Below are 27890 nucleotides of genomic sequence, written 5' to 3'. Positions count from 1 at the left end.
CAAAGCTCATCTCCAAGCCCAGACCTTGGGGCTCTTCAGGACGGAGCAGGAGAGGCTTCTGGGGAAGCTGCAGGAAAAGAGGCAGGGCAGGGGGAGAGCAGGAAGGCTGCTGGGAAGGGAGCTGGCCAGGGTCCTTACCTGTGACCTGCGGGGGCTGCACCACAGCTTTCTTGAGGAAGGCTTCTGCCTCTGCAAAGGGCAGGAGTGCCTCTGGTGTTCGGCCCAGACTCTTGTCCCCAGAGGGTCCCTTGGGGGAGAATCCGTTCTCCTGGTGTGCAGGGAGAGGCTGCAGGCCATTCACCAGGGACCCCGGCAGCTCCTTGCTTGGCAGGCTGTGGATGCAGGGGGCACAGTTAGCCTCCACCTGCCAGTGAAGCCCTGCCCGCCCCTCAGCCGGGACTCAGAGTCCCTGGACCTGGAGCGCGTACCTCCACTGAGGCTCCTGGGGGGCTGGTTCCTCTTTCTGCACAGCCTCCTTCTGCAGCCCTGAGGGCCGAGGCTCCACAGCTTTCATGGGGTCTAGGGCAAGGGAGGAATCATCCATCAGCTAGAGGCTAGGGAGGGGACAGGTGGAGGACAGGGTGGCAAAGGGGCAGAGATGAGGGGCTTTACCTGGGTCAGAATTGTTGGCCTTTTCCTCCTTTCTGTCCTGTTTCTGCTTCGAAGAGGAAGGGCTGTCAGGCTCCAGGGTGATCTAGAGCCACCTGGACGGTCTTGCAACTCTTCCCTCTTGCACTTTCAGCCCAGCCTCTCACCCCTGGCCCCAGGCTCCTTCCTTCTCTTGATACCTTTCCTCAGCCTCCTCCCCTAACCCTGCCTCCCACTCCCAACCCAGGACTCCTGACCTTGGTTTCAACACCTTCAGACTTCCGAGTCCTCTTCATTATCTCCTCCAGACGCTGTTTGGAGACCCCACGGCAGTGAGACCAAGCCTGGGCCTAATCCTAAACCTCCCCCTAGCCAGCCAGGGTCCTGGAGCTCAGTGCCCTGCCAGCCCACAGCAGGCCAGGAACCAGAACCTGCCGCAGGTCCCTGTCCCGCCCTCTATATGCTCCAGGCTGGGTCCGCGGGCCCCGCCCAACCGCCGTGCCCCTCCCTGCACACCTTCCGGCGTTCCTGCCGCTCCTGCTCCTCCCGCTGGAAGTGCTTCTCCCGCTCCAGGCGCTGGCGCTCTGTTTCTTCCCGGGACCGGGCTTCAGCCTCCTCCTTCTGTGAAAGACCCCTGTGAGCTCTGGCTCTGGCTCTGGCCTTCCCTCTGGACCGGGGCACCCACCCCCAGCCCTAGCCAGGCACCTGCTTCTGCAGCCGCTCCTGCTCCTCTTGCTCCGCCTGCGCCTTCTCTTGGGCCTCCTGCTCCTCCCTCTTCCGGGCCTGGGCCTCCCGCTCCGCTCGAGCCTCGGCCTCCCGTGCCAGCTGCTCCTCCTGCATTCGCCTGGAGGACAGGGAAACCGAGGCTCAGTCTGCCTCTTCCCTGGGCCCCATGGGGTCCCCTCCACCCCCCGAGGGCACACTCACTTGTCCCTTTCTGCCTGGAGCCTCCGCTCTTGTTCTTCACGCTCGCGCTGCTCCCGGGCTTGGCGCCGTTTCTCGGCCAGGAGTCGAGTGGCCTCTTCTCGGTCTGTGGTGCCAGCCATCGGCTTGCTAGGGGTCACTGGAGGCGCAGGGGCTGGGGACGAGGTCGGGACAGCAGCATCTAGAGTGGGACCAGCACCAGGAGTCAGCGCACACCTGCACAGGCCTGCACACCCGTCACCCCTGCATGCCCCTGTGCTCCCTGGACCTGCTGTGGACAAGGGCCCCCTCTTCCTCTCGCCCACCCAGTCCCCAGACATCTCTGGTGACCCACACCCCAGACCACGCCCCACACGAGCAAAGCTAGCTTCTCTGCCTTCTGCTGGCTCTCCATGCCCACCTGCAGGGATCTTGGCTGCCTGTGGCTCCTTCTGGGGCTGGGCTGGGGTGGGCGAGGGCACGGGCGAGGGTGCTGGTGAGGCAGGGGCTGGCTCCTTCTCCTCACTGGCCCTGCCTCTGGCTTGGTTCTTGTCCTCAGGCCCTGCTGCGCGGGGGCTCTCCTTCGCCTCCTCCTTCCTCCGGACCCGCACCTTGGGTGATGCAGTGGTGCCTCTGGGCGATGGTGGTTTTGGAGGCAGAGTGTGGCCTGGCCCTGGGCTGGGGCAGGGGGAGGCGGGCCGGTGCCAGGATGTGGAGGGAGAGGAGGGCCGGGTCTTGGACCTGGGGCTGAGAGAGGAGGTACAGGTTAGAACTGGAGGGTACAGGGCCCAGAAGCATGCACACACTCGTAAGCATGTTGAGCGTGTCACTGCTTTAGCGAGGTATCTCTTCCCCCAGGCTGGGTCAGCACCCTCCGCCTATTCCCCCTCCAAAGCCCAAATCATTCCATCTTGTGAGATTCTTTGGTTGCCTGACTCCTCAAGAAGCGGCATACTTAATAAGAGCAAAAGCTGGGCCTGGTCTGGCTCACCCAGAACACACCTGGCGGCTCATCACTTCATCTAACAGTGCACAAGGAGGGCTTGCCAGGTACCATGCACTATTTTAGGTGTTGGGGCAGCAATCAAATCATGAAAGAGAGGAAGGAGAAAAAAATAGGAAGAGAGGAGACAGAAAAAGGGCTAGAGATGGGGGTTGGGCAGAAAAAGAAAAGCCTGCCCTCAAGGAGCTGTCATTCCTTTCAGTCTAGAGCGCCCAGCCCACAGGTGCGAATGAGCGAGGAGTGGCCAGGGGACAGGCCCGCCCACCGCCCCGCCCACCTGAGTCCCGAGGAGGCGGCCCCTGCGGGGACGCGAGGGCGAGTGGACGCGGGCAGCGACTGGCGCTTTTTGAGGCTACGCTCCCGGGCCAGGGCACTCTTTTCTTTCTCGTTTTCCCGCTCCTTGTCCTTCTTCTCCTTTTTCTGCACCTGGCCGAGAGGCAGGGAAGGATGGAAGGAGGGGAGCAGAGATCAGTGGCGCCCGCACTCTGGAGCCAGAACCCGGCTGCCAGTCCCCACCGTGTGGCCACTCACCGGTGAGGCCTCGGGCCGGCGGCGAGCCAGAGCCGGGCTGCCCCCAGCGCTGGGCTTGCGCCGCTCCCCGGCAGGGGCGCAGCGGTGCACGCTCCGGGGGGCGCTGCATGGCGTCAGGGGGCTGGCAGAGGCCGAGCGCGGGCACACGGGCACGGCTGCGGAAGGATGAGTGCGGTCGGGATGCGGCCCAGGCGTGAGGCTGGCACTTGCCCGGCCCCTCGCGGGGCGTCTCCCAGGGCCGCCGCCCCTACCCTGGTCGCGGCCGTTGCGGGGCAGTGTGACCGCGCTGCGACTCCGAGCCAGGAAGGAGAGGGTGGGCGTCATCAGACGATCCACAATGCTGCTCTCCCATGCGCTCAGCTGCAGGCTGCGATCTGGGGGAAGAACAGCAGGCGAAGCCCGTCACCGCAGGCAGAGGCATGGGGGAGAGCAGGTATTGTCCCCGCCCCCACTAGTCACGAGGGGCCACACTTGGACCTCCCAGCCACAAAGCTTCTGGGGCAAGATCTTGCATCCCCTCAGGGTCTAAGCCTACCCATCTCCCCAGGTGAAAGGGCTCAGAACTGTGAGCACATGTTGGCACCACACGGGATTGGAGGAGGACCCAGTTGCCTCTCCTAAGTCCCTCTGTTGGGCCATGCCTCTTCCGCTTTCAGAGCGCTGGCCTGGGGGAGGCATGCTGCATGGATCTGGCACACTGAGGGTCCTTGCACTCCTCTGTCCCTGTGCTGGGGAGAGGCTGCTAGGAGGCCTGGCTGCCCTAGGCCACCCTGCTCCATCTCAGCTGCCTGGTTATTTTTAAGCCTCAGTCAGGTGGGGTTGGTGCAGCAGCTGATTTGGTTGCTAGGCAACAGAGCAACCAAACAAAAGCTGGAGAAAATTATAAATAACTCCTACCATGGCTCTTTCATATGTAAGCACCAGGGCATGGTGGGAACGCAGGGACTGTGTCACCCTGGATGGCCACAATTCTGGAACCACCCAAGGCCTGGGCTGGGGCTCCAAAAGCAGAGAGGGCAGGGTTGCATGGCCTCCAGGGTGGAGTCAGAATAACCCCAACCCTCAGTGCACAGCACCCAGGCCAGTCTGACACATGGGGCAAGGCCACCTGTCTAAGGTTGGCCCAGGCCAGCTGGCTGTGGTTAGAGATAAGGATGCCTGCCCATCCCCTCCCCCAGCCACTACCCCCCAACTTGCTCTTGAGGCCCCTGCCAGGCTCTCTGTCCTCTGGGCCATTGTCCTTTGTCTCTGTTCTCCTTTCTTGCAGGGCACGACTCTGTCCTCAGGGTCCAGACCCAAATGCCGGCTCCCCCAAAGGGCACAGAGCCCGGGTCGGGTAGAATGGGACGGGGACCTGGAGTATGTGAGGGCTCCAGGACTGGTGCTCCTGCCGAGCTCTGGAGGAGGCTTGGTGGGCTACAAGGGGCTCTAGAGGGCGAAGGCCGGGCCTTCTCTTACTTCTACTGGGGGAGTTCCAGAGCGTGGCAGAGGACTTTGAGAGCCGCTTGTTGATTATAGAGTCCACGTGTTTGGGCAGGTTTACTGCCGACACGGAGCACCTGCTCCCACCTGGAGGGGAAAAGACACGGCATTAGGGCCGGGCCAGACAAGAGCCAGGGGGGGCACTGAGGCCTTCCATGCAGGATGCTCCGAGGGAAGGGTGGGAGAGGGAGGAGTGGGCAGTCCAGGATGGGGAGGAGGAGGTGAACTTGGCCCTGGGAGGAGGGGAGGTAGGTGATCAGAGACCACTTGAGTTGGGGGAGCCGACGGAGAAGGAGCAGAGGGAGGAGATGGTGTGAATCTAGAGGAACTACAGCCTTCCTGGCCAGAGCAATGGAAGCCATTCCCTAGCTGGGGCTGCAGCCTCTCCCCACGACTACTCAGCATGGCCACTTGCCGGCACTGTCCAGCCAAGGCACTATGAACACAACGCCCACGAGTGGGGACAATGCACGGGCATTCCTAAATAGAAGAGCCCACACAGCCACCGTCACTTGCACAAACCCACATATTCATCGAGACACACAAAGACAAAGACATGCAGACACAGACACGGGGTGGGAGGTACTTATGCATGCACAAGCATGCGCAGACGTGCAGAGAAACACAGCGAGCAGATAAGGTGTCAGGCCCAGATGCACACAAGGCGCAAACACATCGAAGCCATCTAACCAAAATAACTTATAACGGCTCACATATGTTGGTGCTTACCATGTGCCAGGCACTGTGCTGGGCACCATACACACACTACCTCACTTGGTCCTCCAAACATCTACCTACAACCTCGGAGGCAAGTCGCACCGTCATCCCCATTTCATGGTGAAGAAAGTGAGACTTCGAGAGGTTAAAGGTCACACCGCAAGTGCCTGAGCTGGAACCCACGTCTGTCTGACTTAGGAGCCCTCGCTGAGGGACACAGGCAGCAAACACACCATTGCAAACATATCAAGCGACACGACACAGACTCACGAGCACATACACCAGGAGGCTTAGAGCTAGAACTATTGCATAAAGACAGCTAGACCCAGTGGTACATACATGCCAGCAAAGAATCAGACTAAAGTCCATGAAGAGTCTACATGAAGAAAACTCAGAGACAAAAGAATCTACCTTCCAAGACAGGGGGTACAGTTTTCTTTAAATATCCAGTGTCTGCAGGGTATTAAAGTCCTCTTTTATGTACCACCAACTAATGTAAATGACAGGAGCAAAGAAGGCTACTCCTAAAATGACAGAGGTTTGAAGAGCAAACCAAATGGAGAGAATCGATCTCTGATTTGATAATGGAAATCCTTGGGAAGGGACGATTTGGTTTACAGACCACTTCAGAAGACACAAGTCACATGAAGCAAGACACACCTGCTCTAGGAAGCAGCTGGCTGCTTGTACAGAAGTTGCTCCTTTCCCCCACCTTGCCAGGCTCGTCTCACCCACTCACCCACCTGCCCTTCCAGCCCACTCACTGGTCTTACGTCCTGGGGAGCTGTGGTGCAGGGCCCCTGCCCAGGACCAGCGCTGCTGCCGGATCTCGGCCCACGTCTTCTTCACAGACCGCTGGATGGCTGCTTCATAACGCTCCTGGGAGCAGGTGGGGAGAGGAGAAAGGTCTGGGCTCAGCATCATCCATCATACCTAGTAGCCTTCTCCCTCCTGTGACAATTCCACTCCCCGCCCTACCCCCAAGCATCTCCTGATGGTTGCAGGTAACTAAGGTTACTTGATCCTGGCTGCGATTAAGGACCATGTGCAACAGATCCCTTCAGACTCCTTGGAGAGCTTGTCTCTGTGCTTGAGTCATTTCTGGGGTGTGAATTGCTTCTCTGAGGATGGGGTGAGACTCTCCCTGTCCAGGGCTCCTGGACAAGGTGTGTACCCCTGGCGCTGAGGGTTCTGACCTCGGGACTACATTTCTCCTTTAGCCTATGGCCATCAGGCAGGGCCAGCCCGCCATTTCCTTCACTGCCTTAACATGGCTTAAGCCAGGGCTCTCTCCATGTGGCGGAGCTGGGCACATGCCCGCAGACACCTGTGTGCACACACATGAACAGATGCATGGGCATGGTCACGGCATGTGTTGGAGCAGATGGGGCATAGTGCAGGGAGGCTCGCGGTAGTAGATGTGAACCCAGAGGGGACCGTGAGGAGGCAGCAACACTGATGCACACACGCCTCCAGTACAGGGACACGTGGGCCGTGTGTGCACAGATCTGTGCAGATCCAGTCAGAACCAGCACCAGCATACCTTGTTCTTCTCCAGCTTCTGCCGCTGCCGCTCCTCCAGCACCGCCCGGCGTTGCTCGGCTTTGAGCCGCTGCTCCTCCAGCCGCCGCCGGCGCTCCTGGAGCTGCTTTTCCCGCAGCGCCTTGGCCTTCTCCTCTTTCTCTAGCCACACTGCCTTCTTGGCCGCTGCAGGAAAAGGAGCCCGATGGGTGAGGGGTTGGCCAACGTGGGACAGGCCTGGGTCAAGCTCATATCCCTGCCTGCCACCTCAGCCCTGAGCAGTCTCTCCTGCCCACCTAGGTGGGGCTTCCACTCTTGGACACCCTCGTCCATCCAAGGGCTTCCCCAAGACAGGGCCCAGGGCAGGCATTCATCCTGCATGGGCCTCATGTTCTCAGAGGGCTAAAGGAAAAGTAGATTTTTTTTTTTGGTATTGAGGATCAATCCCATGCCCATATTAACTCTAAGCCACACCCCAGCTCTTTCTTTTTCTTTCTCTCTTCCCCCCCCCCCCCGCCAGTACTAGGGATGAACCTACGGGCAATTTACCTCTAAACTATATCCCCAGCCCTATTTATTTATTTATTTATTTATTTATTTAATTTATTTATTTATTTATTTTTTTGGTGGTAATGGGGTTCCTGGAAGCCCTTCTACCTCCGGGCTACATTCCCAGACCTATTTTTACATTTTTATTTGGAAACAGGGTCTCCTAAGCCAGCACGTGTGGCTGGCTTTGAACCTGCGTGATCCTCCTGTCTCCGCCTCCCAAGCGCAGGTATTACAAGTGTGCGCCACCATGCCCGGCTTTTTTATTTATTTTTATTTTTAAAAATTTTTGCAGTACTGGGGATGGAAACCAGGGGCATTCTACTATGAGCTACACTCCCAGCCTATTTTTAGTCATTTTATTTACTATTTATTTATTTATTTATTATTATTTTTTGGCGACTCTGGGGATGGAACCTAGGGGCATTCTACCTCTGAGTTACACCCTCTGCCCTATTTTTTTTTTTTTTTTTTTAGTGGTACTGGGATTCCTGGAAACCCTTCTACCTCTGGGCTACATTCCCAGACCTATTATATATATTTTTTTGGAAACAGGGTCTCTTAAGCCAGCATGGCTGGCTTCAAACCTGCTTGATCCTCCTGTCTCCGCCTCCCAAGCGCGGGGATTACAAGCGTGCGCCACCACATCCGGCTTGTCCTATTTTTTATTGTTCTTTTTTTATTAATTTTTTTTTTCGGGTCTGGGGATGGAACCCAGAGGCATTTGACCTCCAAGCTATACCCCCTGCCCAATTTTTTATTCTTTATTTTGAAACAGGGTCTCACTAAGTTGCAGAGGGCCTCACTAAGTAGCTGAGGCTATCAGCGAACCACAATCCTCTGGTCTCAGCTTCCCAAATGCTGGGATTACAAGTGTGCGCCACCATGGCCAGCTTTATTCTTTATTTTGAAACAGGGTCTCACTGAGTTGCAGAGGGCCTCACTAAGTAGCTGAGGCAGTCTGCGAACCGTGATCCTCCGGTCTCAGCCTCCCAAATGCTGGGATTACAAGCGTGCGCCACCACGCCCGGCTTTTTTATTTTTGACACAGCATCTCACGAAATTGCAAAGGGCCTCACTAAGTATCTAAGGCTGTCTGCGAACTGCAATCCTCCAGTCTCAGCCTTCCGAATGCTGGGATTACAAGCGTGCACCACCACGCTGGCTATTTTTTACTTTAAAAAAAGGTCTTGCTAAGTTACTGAGAGTCTCATTAAATTAAGATGCAGAGGCTAGCCTCAACTCTGTGATCTTCCTTTCTCAGCATCCCAAGTACTGGGATTACAGGTATGGTGAGACCTGGCAAGAAATGAGGTTTTCTGTGTTGTTTTGTTTTTTGGTCCTGGGGATTGAACCCAGAGGCATTCTACCTCTGAGCTACTTGGAAACAGGGTCTCACTAGGTTGTTGAAAGCCTTGCTAAGTTGCACCACTATGCTTGGCTAAAAAATGGGTTTTTGGTGTGAGAGCCCCAACTAACGTGGGGGCTTACTGGACAGACTTCCATATGGTAAGAACATGAATTTAAGGTGGAATGAGTCGCAGTCTGAATTTCAGCTATACCACAGTTTTGTGGCCTGTTTCTTCTAAAAAATGGGTGGAGAGCTGGGCGTGGTGGCACTCACTTGTAATCCCAGTACTTGGGGAGGCTGAGACAGGAGGATCGCAGGTTCACGGCCAGCCTTGACTACTTAGTGAGTGAGGCCCTCCACAACTGAGTGAGACTCTGTTTCAAAATAAAGACTACAAAATAGGGCTGGGGTGTAGCTCAGAGGTAGAATGCCCCTGAGTTCAGTCCCTAGTACCACAAGGAAAAAATAAATGGGTGGAGAAGATTAAGAAAATGCATGTGATATTCTTCACACAGAGCACTGCAGCAGCCTCAGCGTTACTCATAGGATGCTGAGGGTGGTGATGCCCATGAAGGTGATGACGATGCTTCCCAGCACTCACCCAGGTACTTGGCCCGCTCTTCTCGCCGCTCCTTTGCCAACTTATGTCTCTCTCCTGCCTTCTTTCCATCTGAAGCAGAGGAAACAAGAACAGACAGGTCAAGGATCTCCCGGAGAAGCAGTCAGCCTCAGGCCTCCCCTCCAGGCCTCACCCCTCTATCCGTCCCCATCTCTATGGAAGTCCCTAGAAGGGCACCACCTGGCTCTAGGGTGAGCCAAGGGGACGTCGCACATACCTTGCTTGGCGGGAGGGCTGTCGGAGGTTGGCACTGCAGTGGGGGATGGCTGGCTGCTCCTTCGAGAAGGCTTGGCATCCCGTGGGCCTGTGGCTGGCGGGGTGGGTCCCCTGCTCTTTGCTTCTGAGGAAGGGGATTCTTCCTTTAAGGGTGCTGGCCTAGCGTCTACCTGCCCTGGGGGGCTCTCTGGTCCTACTGGGAGCTGCTTAGGGCCAGTGGCGTTCTTCATGGCAGGAGGGGTGTCTGGAGGAGTGTCAGGGACCAGAGCTGACATTGGTGGTGGCGGTGGCGGCGGGGAAGGGTCACCTTCTGGAGAAGGTCTTGGCTCTGGGGGGATCCTAGCCGCCACAGCTGAAAGATCAATACAGGAGAAAAGACAGTGTCAGGCTGTGCATCTATGCCCTTGGTTCAGCACGCAGCTATCCCCTTGCCCAACAGAATTAACTCATTGCTCACACATGTTCTTTCCATGTGCCAGGCCCAATGTGTTCCAGACACTAATGATATCATGGTGAGGAAATGGCTGGGATTCCTCGCTTGTATGTGGAGCTCTTCCCCCAGCAGGGCAGGCACAGTCGAGAGCAAGTGCCAGCCCTCGGGCAGCACAGCGGAGACAGTGAACCCGCACCTGTGGTCTTCCTGAGGAAATGTCAGCCACACTGAGACCTGAAGGACGAGCTGGAGGTGGTAGAGCAAGGAGGGCATGTGCAAAGGGGCGCACCAAATGGTAATGACCGTCTCCGAGCGCCCAACTCTGCCTGGCTCCAGAGGGTGCCAGTCTGGGTTACATGGGGCTGACTATGAGGGGACATAAGCACCAGCACGAGCGGAATGCAAGGATAGCTAGTCTTCTCAGCACAGTGGGCCCCAGCCATGTGCACAACTACTCCTGCTTCTTCCTTTTTTTTTTTTTTTTTGGTGTATGTGGTACTGGGATTGAACTCAGCATGCTAGGCAAGCACTCTACCACTGAGCTACACCCCAGTCCAGATTTCTTCTTTTAAAACATGAGTATTGCCGGGCATGGTGGCGCACACTTGTAATCCCCGCGCTTGGGAGGCTGAGACAGGAGGATCGCATGGGTTCGAAGCCAGCCTCAGTTACTTAGTGAGGCTCTCAGCAACTTAGTGAGTCCCTGTTTCCAAATAAAAATAGAAAATAGGTCTGGGCGTATAGCCTGGAGGTAGAAAGCCCCTGGGTTCCACCCCCAGTACCCCCAAAAAACAAAAACAAAAACATGAGTATTAGCCAGGTGTGGTGGCCCATGCTTGTAATTCCAGCATTCAGGAGGCTGAGACCAGAGGATTGCACAGGTTCGAAGCCAGCCTCAGCCACTTAGGCCCCCTTCAACTCAGTGAGACTCTGTTTCAAACTAAAGAATAAAAAAAATAGGGCTGGAGGTTTAGCTCAGAGGTAGAAAGAATGCCTCTGGGTTCCATCCCCAGTACTGCCAAAAAAAAAAAAAAAGAGTATTAGATATCTAAACATGCCAGGTGTGGTGGTGCACACTTGTAATCCCAGTACTTGGGAGGCTGAGACAGGAGGATTGCATGTTCGTGACCAGCCTCAGCAATGTGGTGAAGCCATCTGCAACTTAGTGAGACCCTGTTTTGAAATAAAAAGAAAAGCCGGGCATGGTGGCGCATGCTTGTAATCCCAGCGCTTGGGAGGCTGAGACAGGAGGATCACACAGATTCAAACCCGGGCTCAGCTACTTAGTGGGGCTCTCAGCAACTTAGTGAGACCCTGTTTCCAAATATGTCTGGGAGTATAGCCTGGAGGTAAAAAAGTCCCTGGGTTCCACACCCAGTACCACAAAAAAAAAAATCAAATTAAAAAAAAAGAATAGAGCCGGGTGTGGTAATGCACGCTTGTAATCCCAGCATTTGGGAGGCTGAGACTGGAGGATTGCAGTTCACAGACAGCCTCAGCTACTTAGTGAGGCCTTCCACAACTTAGTGAGACCCTGTTTCAAAATAAAGAATAAAAAATAGGGCAGGGGGTGTGGCTCAGAGGTTGAATACCCCTGGGTCCATCTCCAGACCCACAAATAAATAAATAAATGGAATAAAATAGGACTGGAGGTGTAGCTGGGAGGTAGAATGACCCTAGGTTCCATCTCTAGTGCCATGAAAAATAAATACAATAAATAAATATAAAAATAATTAAAAATTAAAATAAAATAGAATGGGCTGGGGGTTAGCCCAGAGGTAGAATGCCCTAGATTCAATGCTCAGTACCAAAAAACACCCCCCAAAAATCAAATGCAAAATAAAAATAAAAAAGGGCTGGGGATGTAGTTCAGTTATTAGAGAAGCCTTGAATTCAAACCCTAATACCACACACACAAAATAATAATACTCCAGGAACCCTATATAAGATAACATTTAAAATGCAAAGCAAGGAAGACACACAATTTGGCAAACACACATGCATGCGTGTGCACATATGTGAGTACATGCCAGCCACAGGTGGTTCAAGACAGGCTTCAGAGTCAGTCAGCTGAGAGCCCAATTCTGATTTCACCATCTAAAACTGAAGGAGGGCTCCCTTCCCCAACAGGTAACCTTGAGCAGCCATTCAACCTCTCTCAGCCTCAGCTTTCATGTCTTTAAAATGGGTTCAAAGAGCCAAGCATGATGGTGCATGCTTGTGATCCCAGCACTTGGGAGGCTGAGACAGGAGGATCGTGGATCTTGGTCAGCCCCAGCTATGTAGTAAGGCCCTTTGCAACTCAATGAGACCCTATTTCAAAATAAAGAATAAAGCCGGGCGTGGTGGCACACACTTGTAATCCCAGCAATCGGGAGGCTGAGACTAGAGGATCACAGTTTGCAGACAGCCTCAGCTACTTAGTGAGGTGCTTTGCAATTCAGTGAAGACCTGTTTCAGTGAAGACCTATTTCAAAATAAAGAATAAGCCAGGCGTGGTGGCGCACGCTTGTAACCCCCACGCTTGGGAGGCTGAGACAGAAGGATTGCGAAGGTTCGAAGCCAGCCTCTGCTGGCTTAAGAGACCCTGTTTCCAAATAAAAAATATAAAATAGGCCAGGCGTGCTGGTGCACGCTTGTAATCCCCGCGCTTGGGAGGCAGAGACAGGAGGATCATGCTGGTTCAAAGCCAGCCCTGCTGGCTTAAGAGACTCTGTTTCCAAATAAAAATATAAAATAGGCTGGGAGTATAGCCCGGAGGTAGAAGGGCTTCCAGGAACCCCAGTACCACTAAATATATATATATATATATATATATATATATATATATATATATATATATAATAGGTCTAGGAGTGTAGCCAGAGGTAGAAGGCCCCTGGGTTCCACCCCCAGTACCACCAAAAAATATATATAATAATAAAGAATAAAAAATAGGGCTGGGGACGTAGCTAGGGGGTAGAATGCTCCTGGGTTCCATCTCTAGTACTGCAAAAAAAAAAAAAAAAAGAATATAAATAGGGCTGAGGGTATAGCTTCGAGGTAGAATGTCCCTGGGTTCCATCCCCAGTACCACCAAAAAATAAATAAAATAAAATAAAAAGGTCTAGCTGGGCATGGTGGCACACTTGTAATCCCAGTGCTTGGGAGGCTGAGATAGGAGGATTGCACAGATTCGAAGCCAGGCTCAGCTAGCTACTCAGTGAGGCTTTCGGCAACGTAGACCCTGTTTCCAAATGAAGTATAAAATAGGTTTGGGAATATAGCCTGGAGGTAGAAAACCCCCTGGGTTCTACCCTCAGTACCCCCCCCCCAAAAAAAAAAAGGGGCTCAAGGAGCCCAGCCTGGTAGGAATGTCAGTAAGGTGGGTAGCATAACTCATGCTCCAGCAACAACACATTACTCTCTTTCCTTGTGGAGTAGAATGCCCCTGGGTTCAATCCCCAATATCACAAAAACAAATAAAAAATAAAGTAGGGTTGAGGGTGCAGCCCAGAAGTAGAATGATCTTGGGTGGTTCAATCCCAAGCAAACACACACACACACACACACACACACCACTACACATACATACATACATACATATACATATATAAATTCTGGTTTCCCCCACTAACTGTGTGACCGACACTGGGCCACTCACACACCCTCTCTGTGCAACAGCTCCTGTCTATAAGGTTCAGCTCCTACCTACCTTCGTACTATGTTGAATGTAAGTTATAACACAGCTATTAACTTTTGTTTTTGGAACCAGGGATTGAACCTGAGGGGATTCTACCTCTGAGCTATATCCCCAGCCCTCTTAAAAATTATTTTATTTATTATTTATTTATTGTAGTACTGGGAATTGAACCCAGGGGCATTTTTTTTTTTTTTTTTTGAAACTGGGGATCAAACCCAGGGCAGTGCACTTGCAAGGCAAGTGTTTTGCCACTGAGCTATATCACAGCCCAACCCAGGGGCAGTCCACCTCTGAGCTACATCCCAGTCCAATTTTTTTTTTTGGGGGGTGGTACTGGGGTTCCTGGAAGCCCTTCTACCTCCGGGCTACACTCCCAGACCTATTTTTTATATTTTTATTTGGAAACAGGGTCTCTTAAGCCAGCGCGGCTGGCTTTGAACCTGCGCGATCCTCCTGTCTCTGCCTCCCAAGCGCGGGGATTACAAGCATGTGCCACCACTCCCAGCGTGCAGTCCAATTTTTTATTCTTTATCTTGTAACAGGATCTCACTAAGTTGCAGAGGGCCTCACTAAATAGCTGAGGCTTGCGGCAAACCTGTGATCCTCTAGTCTCAGCCTCCCAAATACCGGTATTACAGGCATGCGCCACCATTCCCGCCTGACTTTATTTTTTATTTCAAAACAGCGTCCCACTAAATTGTAGAGGGCCTCACAAATTGAGGCTGGCTGCAAACCTGGGATCTCCCCGCTTCAGCCTCCCAAGTTTTGGGTTTATAGGCATGTACCACCATGCCTGGCTTGTTTTTTAATTTATATTTTGAAACAGGTTCTTGCTAGGTTGACAAGAATCTCACTACTTGCTGAGGCTGTCCTTGAACCTGTAATCCTCCTTCTGTTTCAGCCTCCTACATACTGGGATTACAGATGTGTGCCAGTATTCCCAGCTCAGAAAGTTTTCTTTTGAAACAGGGTCTCACTAGGTTGCTGAGGTTGGTCTTGCAACTTCAGTCCTCCTGTCTCTGCCTCACAAGCACCGGGATTACAGGCGTGCCATCAACACCTGTATGTTTATTGAGAGCTTTCTATGCCTGTGCAAAGCATTTTACACTTACTTGTCTTAATCCTGGGCTAACAATATTTATGGAGAGGCGATAAACATCTCTTTCATACAGAAGAAGAAAGTAAAGCACAAAGAGGCCAGGTAATTGAGGCCACTCAGCGGGTAAATGAAGGAGCCTATATCACCAGGACACCCCTGCGTGTGTTTAGGGCAGGATGAGGTAAGAGGTGTTAGACAAAGACACTACTGAGGCTCACACTACTTCCCATCATCCTTCTCTCCCATCTTTCTGGGCCCCCCCAGCCAGACCTTGTCTCCCCAGTGCACCCTCCACCTCTACCAGCCCATGAAGGCTGCCAGCTTTCCAGCTGGAGATGAGTACCTCTTCACTATTTTTTCCCCAGCCAGCTGCAGATTCCTTAACTGCAAAGCACAGAGAACCCAGTGGGAGCACAGGCGCTCACCCATTACGCAGACGCGGGGAGATTTGCCCAGGGCCACAAAGCCAGGATGTGGCAGAGTGCAGACTTGAACCCAGGACTGTCTGGGCCAAAGCCTGGGTGGGGAAGATTATAAGCTTTAAGGCAGAGGGCGAGGCCTGTGTATTGCCGGTCTCCAAGACTGGTCTCCAAGCACCTGTGCGTGTTGCAGGTGTTGCAAGGAAAACTGTAGGCGGGTATTTGTCTACACCTAGGCAAATCACGCCCACGAGGCAGGGCGGGCCAGCCTCAGGAAGGGAGGGGGCAGGCAGTGAGGGTGCCCAGAAGGGGCCTGCGTTGAGCGTCACATACAGCAGCATCCGAAGATCTAGGCTGCACACTACAGCGTGCGGTGCAGGATCCGCACTCTGTAAGAGACCCTGGGCAAACTGAGCCCATTTGCACCTCGGTTTCCTTACCGAGCTGTTGGGACAGACAGTGAGTGGAGACGTCGTCTCCGGCCCCCGGCAGGGACTCGTCAAGCAACAACTGCGAGAAGAATCTGTCCCCTTCTCCTGACTTCTGCCAAAGAGCTCCACCACCCTGCTCTCCTCAGGTCACCAGTGGCCTCCAGGCTGCCAAAGCCGGAAGCCTGGCTCCCATCCTTGGCTTGACTTCTCCAAGGCACTGGACACGGCTGGCCCTTCCTTGCTTCTAGAAACGCCCACCTGGCTTGCCCTTGCTTCTTCTGCCTTGCTGGCGGTGACTTCTGTCCTCTCTCCCTAACTTCCTAACCCCCTGCTGCCTGGCCCAGGGTTCGGTGGCACAGTGGGGGAGCTTCTCTTCCCTGTCCCCAGGCTGTCTCCTGGTGAGCTCATCGAGACTCAAGACTTTAAATACCATCCCTCTGCTGATGACACCAAATTTGTCTCTCCAGCCCAGGCCTCTCCCTGGAGGACCAGTTTCGATCACACAGCTCCCTATTTGACACTCCTGATGTCTCACAGATGCCCCAGTGTAACACAGCCAAGCCCGGGCTGCTGATTCCCCAAGCCCTCCTCCTCCAGTTCTCCCCAGCTCGGGAGAGGCAACCCCAGCCCTCCAGCTTCTCAGGCCTCGGAGCCACTTCAGACTCTGCTTTTCCTTCCCTTTTTCTTTATGGAACTGGGGGTTGAATCCAAGGGCATTCTATCTCCGAGCTACACCCTCGGCTCTTTTTACTTTTTGTTTTGAAACAGGGTCTTGCTAAGTTTGTGGAGATTCGTCTTGAACCTGCGATCCTCTTGTCTCAGCCTCCCAAGTACGGGGGTCGGGGCATGGGCCATCACTTCCGGCCCCTTTCAGACTCGTATTTTACATCCCATATCAAATCTCCCAGCAAACCCTTTTGGCTTTTCTCTTCACACCCGATCGCTTTTCATGATCTGCCCTCCTATCAACTTTAGGATCCACCTTCACTATTACCATCCCTTACAAGGCTCCCTGCTCCCATTCTTTGTTCCCCTTCAGTCTTTTCACAACACATCAGCTCTGTTTAAAAATAAGTGAGATCGTGTCACCCTCTGACAAAATCCTCCAAAGAAAGCCCAAAGTCATCATGGTGGCCTGCCAGGCTCTATGGTATCCAACCTGCCTCCAGGCCCTGGCCTCCTGGCCTCTTCCCGCCCTCCCCTGCCTCCCTGTCCGCTTGGGGCAGGCTTTGCACTTGCTGTCCTCAGGTCTTCATATCAGTGTCTCCTCCCCCTCTTCCTCTTCTTCCTCTTCCTCCTCTTCTCTTTCATTGCTACTTCTCAATGAATCCTTCCCTGGGCACCTTATTTAAAACCTCAAACAAGCTGACACACGCTTGTAATCCCAATACTTGGGAGGCCGAGACAGGAGGATCGTGCAGGTTCCAGTGAGGCTCTCAGAAACTTAGTGAGACCCTGCTTCCAAATAAAATAGAAAATAGGTCTGGGATTGTAGCCTGGAGGTAGAAAGCCCTTGGGTTCTATCCCCAGGACCACAGCGCGCGCGCGCGCGCGCGCGCGCACACACACACACACACACACAAACTCAAGCCGGCGCATGCTTGTAATCTGTAGTGAGGCTGTCAGAAACCTAGTGAGACTCTGTTTCCAAATAAAGAAATCAAATCGGGCTGGGGACACAGTTTGGAGGTAGAATGCCTCTAGGTTCAATTCCCAGTACTAAAATAAACAAAATCTCAAACAAGCCGGACGCAGTGGCGCATGCCTATAATCCCAGTCCTTAGGAGACTGAGACAGAAGGATCCCAGGTTCGAGGGCAAGTAGTGAGATTCTCATCAACTTAGTGAGACCCTGTTTAAAAATAAAAATAAAAAGTTGGGCTGGGGCATAACTCGGAGGTAGAATGCCCTTGGGTTCAATCCCCAGACACACACCCCAAAACAACAACAAAATGGATATCTCCATTTCCTTTCCACTTGTACATTTTTTCTTTTTCTTTCCTATTCCATTTTTTCTCTATAAAAATCGACCTCCCTCCCTCTTTTTTGGTTTGTAGTGTGTGTGTGTGTGGGGGGGTACTGGGGTGGAACCCAGGAGCTTTCTACCTCTGGGCTATATTCCCAGACCTATTTTATACTTTATTTGGAAACAGGGTCTCACTAAGTTGCTGAGAGCCTCACTCAGTAGCTGAGGCTGGCTTCGAACCTGTGCGATCTTCCTGTCTCAGCCTCCCAAGAGCTGGGATTACAAGTGTGCGCCACCATGCCTGGCTGTTTGTATTATTTTTTAGAGATGGGGTCTTGCTTTGTTGCCCAGGCTGGTCTCAAACTTCTGGGCTCAGGCAACCTTCCCGCCTCATCTTCCTGCGTAGCGGGGAGTACAGGTGTGTGACATCATGTCCGGCTCATTACCCCATTTTACCAGTCTCCCACTGCTAGACTATAGGCAGGAGGGCACAAATTTTTATCTATTTTGTTACTTGTTCTGTCTCTAGGGCCAACAGAGCCGGGCACACAGACACTCCATGAATAACCGGGAAATGAAGAAATGAATGAACTCCACCCTGGCAGATGGCACCGTCACACCTGGATGACCGCCGGGTGCCACGCTACCGCACCCGTTCCCGCTCTGCTTTCCACTGAGCTCCTACTGTGCAACCTTTTCGAAATGCAGATCCCATCACGATGTTCTTCACCCCCTGAAGCCTCCCAGTGGTGTCCCACCGCTCTGAAGATGAAGGCAGAATGCTTGGACCCAAGCTACAAGGGTCCGGCATAGTATGAAGTTCCTGCCCCTTCCTCCAGCAACTGAAACCTCTTCTGCCCTGCTTCCCACTTGCTCTCTGAACTCCACCTACACTGACCTTTTTTTAAATTTGGATAATCATTCAAGCTCCTTCCTGCCACAGGGCCTTTGTACATGTTCTTTCCCGTCTTAGTTAACTCCTACTCATGCTTCAGATCTTAGTTTAGTCATCATTTCCCTAGGGAGGCCTTCTGGGCCACATTTTTTTTTTGTATTGGCGATTGAACCCAGGGATATTCTACCTCCGAGCTAAACCCCCAGCGCACTCGCTATCAATCTATCAATCTATCTATCATGGTACTGGGGATTAAACCCAAGGGTGTTTTACCTCTGTGCTATACCCCCAGCCCTATTTTATTTACTTATTTGTACCGGGGATTGAACCCAGGGGCATTCTACCAATGAGCTATACCCTCATCCCTATTTTATTTTTCTTTCGAAACAAGGTCTCACCAGGTTGATGAGTTTCTCACTAGTTGTCCAGGCTGTCCTCGAACCTGTGCTTCTGTCTCAGTCTTCCAAGTCCTGGGATCACAGACATATGCCACCACTCCCAGGGCCTGGCTTCTCTTATGAGAATAAATTCCTTCATTGTTACATAACTGCAGCCTCATGAGCTTTTGTTGGGAGTACATCACTGTTGCATGTGTGTGTGTGTGTGTGTGTGTGTGTGTGTGTGTGTGTGCGCGCGCTTGCGCTTGCCTGTGTGCATGCTACTGGGGCCTGAACCCAGCCAGGGGCATTCTACCTCTGAGCTACCCAGCCTATTTTATTTTTTATTTTGAAACAGGGTCTCAATAACTTGCAGGTGGCCTCACTGAGTTGCTGAAGCTGGCTTCAAACTTATGATCCTCCTGCCCTCATCCTCAAGCCCCGCTCAGTGTTACCACTTTAATCTTCTCTGTGGGGTTCTTTCTGTATTGCCAGCCTCCTCCCACGCAGTAAAGGAGCCCTTGCAAGGGCCGGTCCACCTCTGCTTTGCTCACCGCTGTATCACAGCAGCCACCGTGGTGCCAAGAGCACGGAGACAGTCAAAAAACCAGTCAAAAAACGCTGGCGAGTGAGAGCGAAGCGGTGTGGGCGGGGCCGCCCTGGCCTAGAGCAGGTGCTCTCGGTCTCCATAGAGAGCCGTGCCGCGGTTTATTGCAAAGAAACCAACACTTGAAGTTCAGGGGAGCAAAACAGCTCCATCTCAAGAGTCTGGGTGGCTTCCTGGACTAAGGCACTCAGGTAGAAGTCAAAAACAATACTGAGTGTTTACTCCAGCGGCTAAACAAGAAAAACTTCTCGGGAGGCAAACAGGACATTTGGAACTCCTCTTGTGACCTGGCAGACTATCGACCCTGAATACAAATATTTCTTCAGAATGTTGCCAACCCTGACAAAATGTCATTGAGACCGTGTTACAGGGAACAAACTGTATTAAGCCAAATTAATTACTTGGTTAATTATCGGTAAGGTACTTTTGAGCCCTTTTTAATAACTTCCACTTTCTTTTTTTCTTTTATTATTATTATTATTATTATTTTTTTTTTTTTTTTTTTTGGTGGTGGTACTGGGGTTCCTGGAAACCCTTCTACCTCCAGGCTACGCTCCTAGACCTATTTTTATACTTTTTTATTTGGAAACAGGGTCTCTTAAGCCAACGTGGCTGGCTTTGAACCTGTGCAATCCTCCTGTCTCTGCCTCCCAAGCGTGGGGATTACAAGCGTGCACCACCATGCCCAGCCCCTTTATTTATTTTGAGACAGGGTCTCACTAAGTTGCCCAGGCTGGCCTCCAACTTGTGGTCCTCCTGCTACAACCTCCAAGTTGCTGAGATTAAAGGCATGTGCCACCACCCCTTAATTATTCTCATTTTCAGTCATCAAATGTGATACTTTGCTTACTTAATTTTGGGGAGGAGGAGTACTGGGAGTTGAACAAAGGGCATTCTATCTCCAGGCTAACACTCCCGGCCTTTTCGTTGTTGTTGTTGTTGTTGTTGTTGTTGTTGTTACTGGGGATGGAACCCAGGGGCATTCTACCTCCGAGCTACATTCCCAGCCGTAATTTTTATTCTTTATTTTGAAACAGGGTCTTACTAAGTTGTGGAGGGTCTCACTAAGTAACTGAGACTATCCAAGAACTGCGATCTTCCCAAATGATGGGATTACAAGCCTGCGCCACCATGCCCAGCTCCTTTTTATTATTTCCTTTTTTTGTTGTTTGTTTTTGGCAGTACTGGGGATTGAACCCAGAGGCATTCTACCTCTGAGCTATACCCCCAGCCCTATTTTTTATTCTGTATTTTGAAACAGGGTTTCACTAAGTTGTGGAGAGCCTCACTAAATAGTTGAGGCTGGCCACAAACCTGCAATCCTCCTGTCTAAGCCTCCCAAATACTGGGTTTACAAGTGTGCACCACCACGCTCAGCTTTTATTATTTACTTTGAAACAGAGTCTTGCCAAGTTGCTAAGGGTACCACCAAATTGCTGAGACTGGCTTCAAAACTGTACTCCCAAGTACTTGGAAGACTGGGGTTTCAGGTGTGCACCACCACACTCAGCTTTAGCTGCTTAATATTATCTTATTTTTGGTCCACACCCCATTGTGAGGTTTTAGCCATTATCAGTTTTATTTTGCTATGCTGATATCCACTACAAGTATTTGCTAAGAACTGGATAAGAGACAGATAGTTTGTATTTATTTCTTGGCAAAAAAGCATTAGCAGGACAAAGATGCAGGAGCTGGTTGCATTGCAGGGTCAAAAAGTCCTGTCTTCCCAGAACCGCGAGCGGGACTATTCCTAGGGTCTGGAGAAAGACTGGGGCCAAGTCCTCACTGGGCTTGTCACATGTCTTTGCCCGGTAAGTCCCCAATTCACCCTCTGGAGCTGGCAGTCTCTCCCTCCTCCCACCCCAGGATCCTGCTGGGCCAAACAGTGACAAGACTGTGTGGCCCAATGATAACTCAGTCTCTCTCTTCCTGTCCTCTAGGGTGAGGGCTCAACCAGAGGACAGGCTGGGTCTTTTTGCAGCCCTAGAGCCTCTTACAGGCCCTGCCTGGCACACATGAGGAGTCCTGTGACTATCTAGTGGATACCTGGACAAATGGATGGGTGGATGGACTATGGAAAGTTACACAGACAGGGCAGTCAGACCCCCAAGGTTCTTCAAGATCTATCTCTCTAAACCCTACACATGATCCTATCTGCATCCTGTGTGTCCCATGTCAGGGAAAAACAAGCAAACAAAAAACTAACTTACTTAAGTCCTATCACACACCAGGCACTTTCCCTCCCTCCCCCCTCTCTTTTTCAGTACTGGGATTGAACCCAAGGGCTTTACTACCTCTGAGCTACACCCCCAGCCCTATTTTTTTTTTTTTTTTTTTGCGGGTCAGGGAATGGAACCCAGGGGCATTCTACCTCTAAGCTACACCCCCAGCCCTATTTTTTTATTCTTTATTTTGAAACAGGGTCTCACTAAGTTGCAGAAGGCCTCACAAGTTGCTGAGGCTATCCGCCTCAGCCTCCAAATGCTGGGATTACAAGTGTGCGCCACCACGCCCGGCTCATTCAATTCTTATGACCTAGCTAAAGGGAAACTACGGCCGATGCCCCCATTTCCTAGGTGAGAACTGTTACTCAGGTGAAGAGGAGTATTCATGTCTGTGTCAGACATGAATACCTGAACCCAGCACTGTCTAAGGACAAAACCCCTGTCATCCTGTTTCTGGTAGGCAGTCACATCACCGTTTCCGGAGGCTCCTGCCTGCTCCCTAAAGAAGGAAGTGATTCGGTGACTCCCCCAGGGAGGTTTCCCCCACAAAAGTGAAGGTGCAGGTGGGGCAGGCAGGCACTGAGCTCAGAGCACAGGAATGTGAGGAAGGCAGGCTCCTGCCTGGGCCGGCCAACAGGAGCAGGAAGTGAGGTGCCTGGGCAGGAGCAGGGGGGGCACAGCAGAGCAAGGAAGCGCCCAGGTGATAGCTGGGGGTAGCGGCAGCAGGTAGGAGGGGAGGCAGAGGCAGGTGCGCAGCGAGGAGGCAGGACGGACGAGAAGCACCACTAGCAAGAGCCTTCCTGGCTTTCACGGCAGCTCCTGGAGACAAGACCAGACCAGACCAAGGAAAACAGGAAAGCAGGCATAGGGACAAAGACACGGGGAGACAGACATGGACACACGTCAGAGGGAGAGACACACAGAAGGCAGACAGGGCCTGTGTGATGGGAAATAGATGCCTTCTTCTGTGTCTGGTTCCCTCTCACACACACACAGCAAACAGACTGCTGGGATCCAGAATACCAGATACACAGACACACACAGATCCACGGGTGTGTGCGCCCCCCCTACCCGAGCCAGGTGAAGCCTCAGAGACATACACAGATACCCAGTTTCTTTTTGTTTGTTTTTTGTGGTTTTTTTTTTTTTTGTACTAGGAATTAAACCCAAGAGCATTCTACCTCCAAGTTATGCCCCTAGCCCTTTTTTATTTTGAAGGAGGGTCTTACTAAGTTGCCGAGGTTGGCTTTGAACTTGGGATCTTCCTGTCTTAACCTCCCAAGTACTAGAGTTACAGGCGTGTGCCACCACGTGTGGCTTTAGGACACTTCTCTACCTGGGCTCAGGGAAAGTCCGATTAACAACAGCGACAGCTAAGGCTTATGTCAGGCCCAGCTAAATGCAAACTCGCCGGGTGTGGTGGCGCACGCTTGTAATCCCCGCGCTTAGGAGGCGGAGACAGGAGGATCGCGCAGGTTTGAAGCCAGCCGCGCTGGCGTAAGAGACCCTGTTTCAAAAATATAAAATAGGTCTGGGAGTGTAGCCCAGAGGTAGAAGGGCTTCCGGGAACCCCAGTACCACCAAAAATAAATAAATAAATAAATAAAAATAAATAAATAAATAAATGCAAACTCATTGTGCTTTCAATCTTCTCCAAAATTCTATATGATACATAACAGTACTGCCTTTACAAGTCAGGAAACAGATTCAGAGAGAATAAGACACTTGCTCAAGCCACACAGCTGGTGAGTAGGAAAGGCGGGGTTTGGAATAGATTCAGGATGACAGCCTACTCTTAAGTCTGCCACTCAGTGGGGCAACCTCCTGGGTTTCCCCTCCTGAAAGATCTGGGCTGGAGAATAGAGATGGGTAGGATGATGCCTGACCGTGGGGTTGGGACAGGGAGACTGTTAGGGGCAGCACTACTCCTGGACTAGAAGGAGCCAGCAGCTGAGAGGGGCTGCCTGGGAGGGAGCAGCCAGCCCCAGCAGTTCGGCTTGGGCCCTGGCTCTGTAGAACCAGGAGTCCTACTGAGACTCCACATCTGAAGGAGTTCTGTGGCCAGGCCAGCAGCCATTGTTCCCAGCCTCCAATCAGGAGCACCCACTTCCTGTTATTTTAGGCGGCAGGAAATTACCCCATCCAGCAGCCAGGGCTCCACCATGTCCCTCCCTCGGCCCCACCAGGGCAGCTGGAGCCAGAGCCCAGATCTGGAGGGCAGAGGCCCAGGCCCAGGACCAGGCCTGAGGATGTCTACTCCCTTGACTGCCACCACCACCTGGGTCTGAACCACCTCCTGATCCAACTTGCCTGGGACTAGGACCTGGTAGACGCCACAGGCTGTGCTGCTGGCTGCTTCTGCCTGCCAGAGAGGAGGCCAGGGGTCCCCTAGACCACGATGCCCACGTGTAGTGAAGTAGTGGGTAGTGAAGACCAGTTATGGAAGAGAAGTCGGCCGTTGTAATTTAATATAGAGTTTTGGTGCACAGGCTTTAGAGTCAGACCCGAGTGAAATCCTGCCTCTCCCAGTTTCTAGCTGTGTGGCTTTACCTCTCTGCGCCTCATCTGTAAAATGGGGATAATACTAGTTTGCTACTCATGGGACTGTCATGAGGAACAATGAGGAACAAATGAGACAGTGCACGTGGTATGCTGAGCGCTGTGCCCGGCGCAGCCAAGGCCCTTAACAGATAGGAGTGGGAGACAGCAAGTGGGCTAACCCGGTTTCCCAGGGAGTCTGCGCCTCTTACAGCTGGTGAGGGGCACTAATGGGGGCAGCAAGACTGTGTTCCCTACTGCCTGCCAGGCTGTCTGCCTCGCTCTGGGCAGAGCTGCAGCTGAGAGGTGAGGAAACACTGGAGGCTGTGCCCTGGGTGCCAGGCAGAGCTACCGCCGGCCAACAAAGCTGCATTATCTGAGCCTGGCTCCTCGGCTCCCTCCCTGGCCCCTGAGGTCCAGTGGGGACCCAAGGACATGGCTTCCAGCTGTCTGCCACCTCACTTCCAGGCTTGGTGAGGCCTGAGACCTGCCCTGACAGCCCTCCAGTGCTCTCACTCCAGTCTGAGCCCTGCCTGCAGCCGCCCTTCCCTCACCCCTGCCCCACCAACAGCAGGTGCCCATCCAGGGGAGGAGGGGATGAGGCTGGCCTCACGCCCCTTCCTCATTTGCATATGCATGGCTGCACATTAGGGGCTCATTAGAGGCCTCTAATTACTGGGCCCAGCAGCCCAAGGAGGAACAGGGGAGGGGGAAGCTGTCAGTGGGAGGGGCCAGCCAGGCTCCAGCCCTATGTGGAGTTGCAGCCCACTGTCCCCGGGCTCACCAACTTCTACTCATCATTTCAGGCCCCCTGTAAATGCCTCCTCCTCCGTGAAGCCCTCCACAGGCACGGCCCACCGTCCACCTATCACCACTACACCTGGCTTCCCTCCAAGCGAACATCCCTGCGTGAACACACATCTGCCTTCCCTCATCAAGCTAGGAGCTCCACCCGGAGTAGGGACTCCATTCTCTACCAGTCAGCCCAGCCAGCACTGAGCTGGCACCAGCAGCGTGCAGGGTGGCTGTTGCACCATCTCTTGAGGCTTCTCTCCTACTCCGGCTGCCCCGTGAAAGCTGCAGGGGCCCCTGTTTCCCAGACATACTCTGGCTCGTGGCTGTCTAGAACTCCCTCCCCCAGCCCTCTGTCCTATTTAACCTCCTGAAGTTCTAACTCATCAGGCCCCTGAAGGAATTAGAAATAACACCAACAAAAACCAGAGCGATAGCATTTATTGAGCACTAACTAACTCTGTGCCCAGGCCCAGGCTAGGCGTTGTACATGTTCATCGTATTTAATGATCCTAAAGGCTCGGTGAGGTCATTTCGAGTATTATTCTCATTTTACAGATGGGAAAGCTCAAGATGTGTTAAGCGACTTGCTTGAGGTCACACGGTACTGTTAAGAATTGAGACCTACACTGCTTGACTCCAGAGTCTGCCCTCTTGAACGAACTGTCTTCCAGTTCCCACCCCCACCTTGCCCCGTATTTCATACTTACCTGCTGGCACCGATTCCAAAGAGCCTAACCACAATAATGGTAATAACACTTTATTATGGGTGTCTGGTGTTTGTGTGCCAGGTTCCTTTAGGCTCATCATCTCTAACTCTTACAAAACCCCAAGAAGGGCGATAGCATCCCCCATTTCCCGGGGCAGAGACTGGCTCCAGGAGGCCATCACTTGCAGGAGGTCCAGCAGCCAGTAGGTGGCTAACTGGGATGGCCATCCAGGACTTCAGTGGCTGCCATACTTCCCTACCCCACGCGGCCTGCTGTCAGTGCTCAGTGTACAAGTGCATGACGGAAACTCAAGGGGCGCAGGGGCGATGGCCCCTGTACTCACAGCCTCAGACTCTCCTAGAACACATGCTGTATGCGTGACGTTGACTCCCAGGAAGCCCTGGCCTCACTGGGGAGTCCTGTCGCTTTCAATTTCTGTGTAGGGCCTAGCCACCATCCTGACCCAGGTTCCTGTGTATCTCCATCTAGACCCCTGCGCAAAGAAAAGTCTTCTCAGCCCAGGACCTGGAGGCAGCTCCCCACCCTCCCCTCTGCCCCCCACCTCGGTTCAGCCAATAATCCCACCCACACCCTCATACTCAGTCCAGTCTCTCACTCAAGCTCCCTAATTATAAACAAGCCACCTCTCGGGCCTTCTACAGCACCACCCCCAAACAGGGCACCATGTACACACCAGTGTCAGGGACCCGCAGGTGCACAGGGCCAGTTAGCAGATGGATGAGCCAGGCTGGGCCTCTCAGGGTGTCCCCTCTCAGGGTCAGCAGAGCCAAGACAGGCCCAGACGCCTTTGTTTCCAGCACAGCCTACAAGCCTCCTGAAATCCACCAGTCTGACAGTAGCCACCCCTCATAGCTCCCACACCCACAAGAGCCCTGCAAGCACCCATGCTGCTATGGGGAGGAGCCCACTCACAGACAAGCGGCCCCACCTTCTCCTGGGCTCTCAGCACCCACAGACAATGTTTCATCCTGAGTCTAGGCCCCAGGGGCCAGGGAGGTGACAGGGATTAGGATTCACACTCCACGGGTGTGGGGATGGGACCAACTCCCCCCTGAGTCAGTGGGAACAAAACTTGGGCCCTCAGTAATCATGCTCTTCCCTCCCCTTCCAGGAAGAAAGAAAAAGAGCCCTCCCTCCAACACTAGGCCCAACCAGAAACCCGTCCCCACCCCCTCATCAGCTGCTCCCACATCGAATGGGATTTGCAGAAGTCCTGGGCACTGGTGGTTGGTGGGGTGAGGGGTGGGGAGGGGAGCTTTGGTGGTCTGGTTCCTGGAGACAGTGTGTGTGTGTGTGTGTGTGTGTGTGTGTGTGTGTGTGTGTGTGTGTGTGATTCAAAGTCCCAGGCTGGGGAATGATGTGGCAGGTCCGGGGAAGTGCGGGCTTGAAGCCCGAACTTCATTCTGCGGTGTGAGACTTGGACCCCGAGAGGCTGGGAAGGACCGGCAGATTGACTTCGGTTCCCCTTCCCTCTAAAGCGGGCTGGGTGGGCTCCGTAGAAGGCCTGGCTGCCGGGGAGGCGGCCCACTCCCCAGCTCCCGCCCTCGCCCCAAACAATGCCGCCTCCCCCTCCCCCTCGCCTTTATCCGGCCGGTTACTTGGCAGCCGCCGCTAGAGACCTCTCCCTCCTCTCCCTCCCCTCGCCGGCCGGCCGGCTGCAGCAACAGGCCCTTTGCGCGGCAGCTGGACGGATGGGGTGGGGGCGAGGTCTGGGCCTGGGCGTGGGGACATCAGGACCCAGGTTTCGGTATGCAAGGCGCCAGGCCTGAGACGCTGGACCCCCAACATGCATATTCAGGCTAGGGCCACACGTGCCCACGCGGGATGGGGAGGGCTCTCAGAAGCCGGCTCAGAGAGTATATCCTCAGCGCCGGGAAGGCTCGGCCGGGGTGGGGGCGGGGAACCGCGGAGACGCCGGGCTGCGGCGGAAGGGTCACCCACAGCGCCGACCGGTCCCCGCGGATCCCGCCGCCCGGGGCGTCCGGGCGCCGGGGTGGGGGAGGGGGCAGCTGTCAGAAGATGCGTCGGTGGCCCGGAGCCGCGGCCGCCGCCGCAGCCTTTATTTTTAAACTTCCAAGTGGCCAGCGGGCGCGGCGGGGGAGGGGTCCCCGCCCGGCCTCCCGCCGCCCCGACTCGCTCCCGCCTGGCCTCCGCGCGGCCCCCGGCGTACCTGGGGCTGCGCCCGGCCGCGGCTCGGCGTGCGGGCCGCTCTCCAT

General features: G+C 53.5%; 1 protein-coding gene across 1 annotated transcript; it reads right to left on the bottom strand.

Annotated features, from left to right (window-relative positions):
• Nucleotides 1-35: 35 nt before the first annotated feature.
• MAP7D1 (MAP7 domain containing 1) lies at nt 36-27890 on the bottom strand (the record flags this gene model as incomplete). Its single annotated transcript, XM_080691382.1, has 18 exons — nt 36-67; nt 139-332; nt 429-519; nt 613-655; nt 846-899; nt 1105-1209; nt 1294-1432; nt 1516-1693; nt 1913-2238; nt 2772-2920; nt 3026-3180; nt 3277-3399; nt 4484-4594; nt 5989-6103; nt 6768-6931; nt 9247-9315; nt 9482-9832; nt 27845-27890. The coding sequence occupies 18 exons, from the start codon at nt 27888-27890 to the stop codon at nt 36-38; spliced, it is 2445 nt and encodes an 814-aa protein (XP_080547508.1).

This window comes from Muscardinus avellanarius (genome assembly GCF_963383645.1).
Source record: "Muscardinus avellanarius genome assembly, chromosome: 3".
NCBI classification, from domain to species: domain Eukaryota; kingdom Metazoa; phylum Chordata; class Mammalia; order Rodentia; family Gliridae; genus Muscardinus; species Muscardinus avellanarius.
Note: the sequence above shows the minus strand (reverse complement) of the source record. Positions and strands in the feature narration are given on the sequence as shown.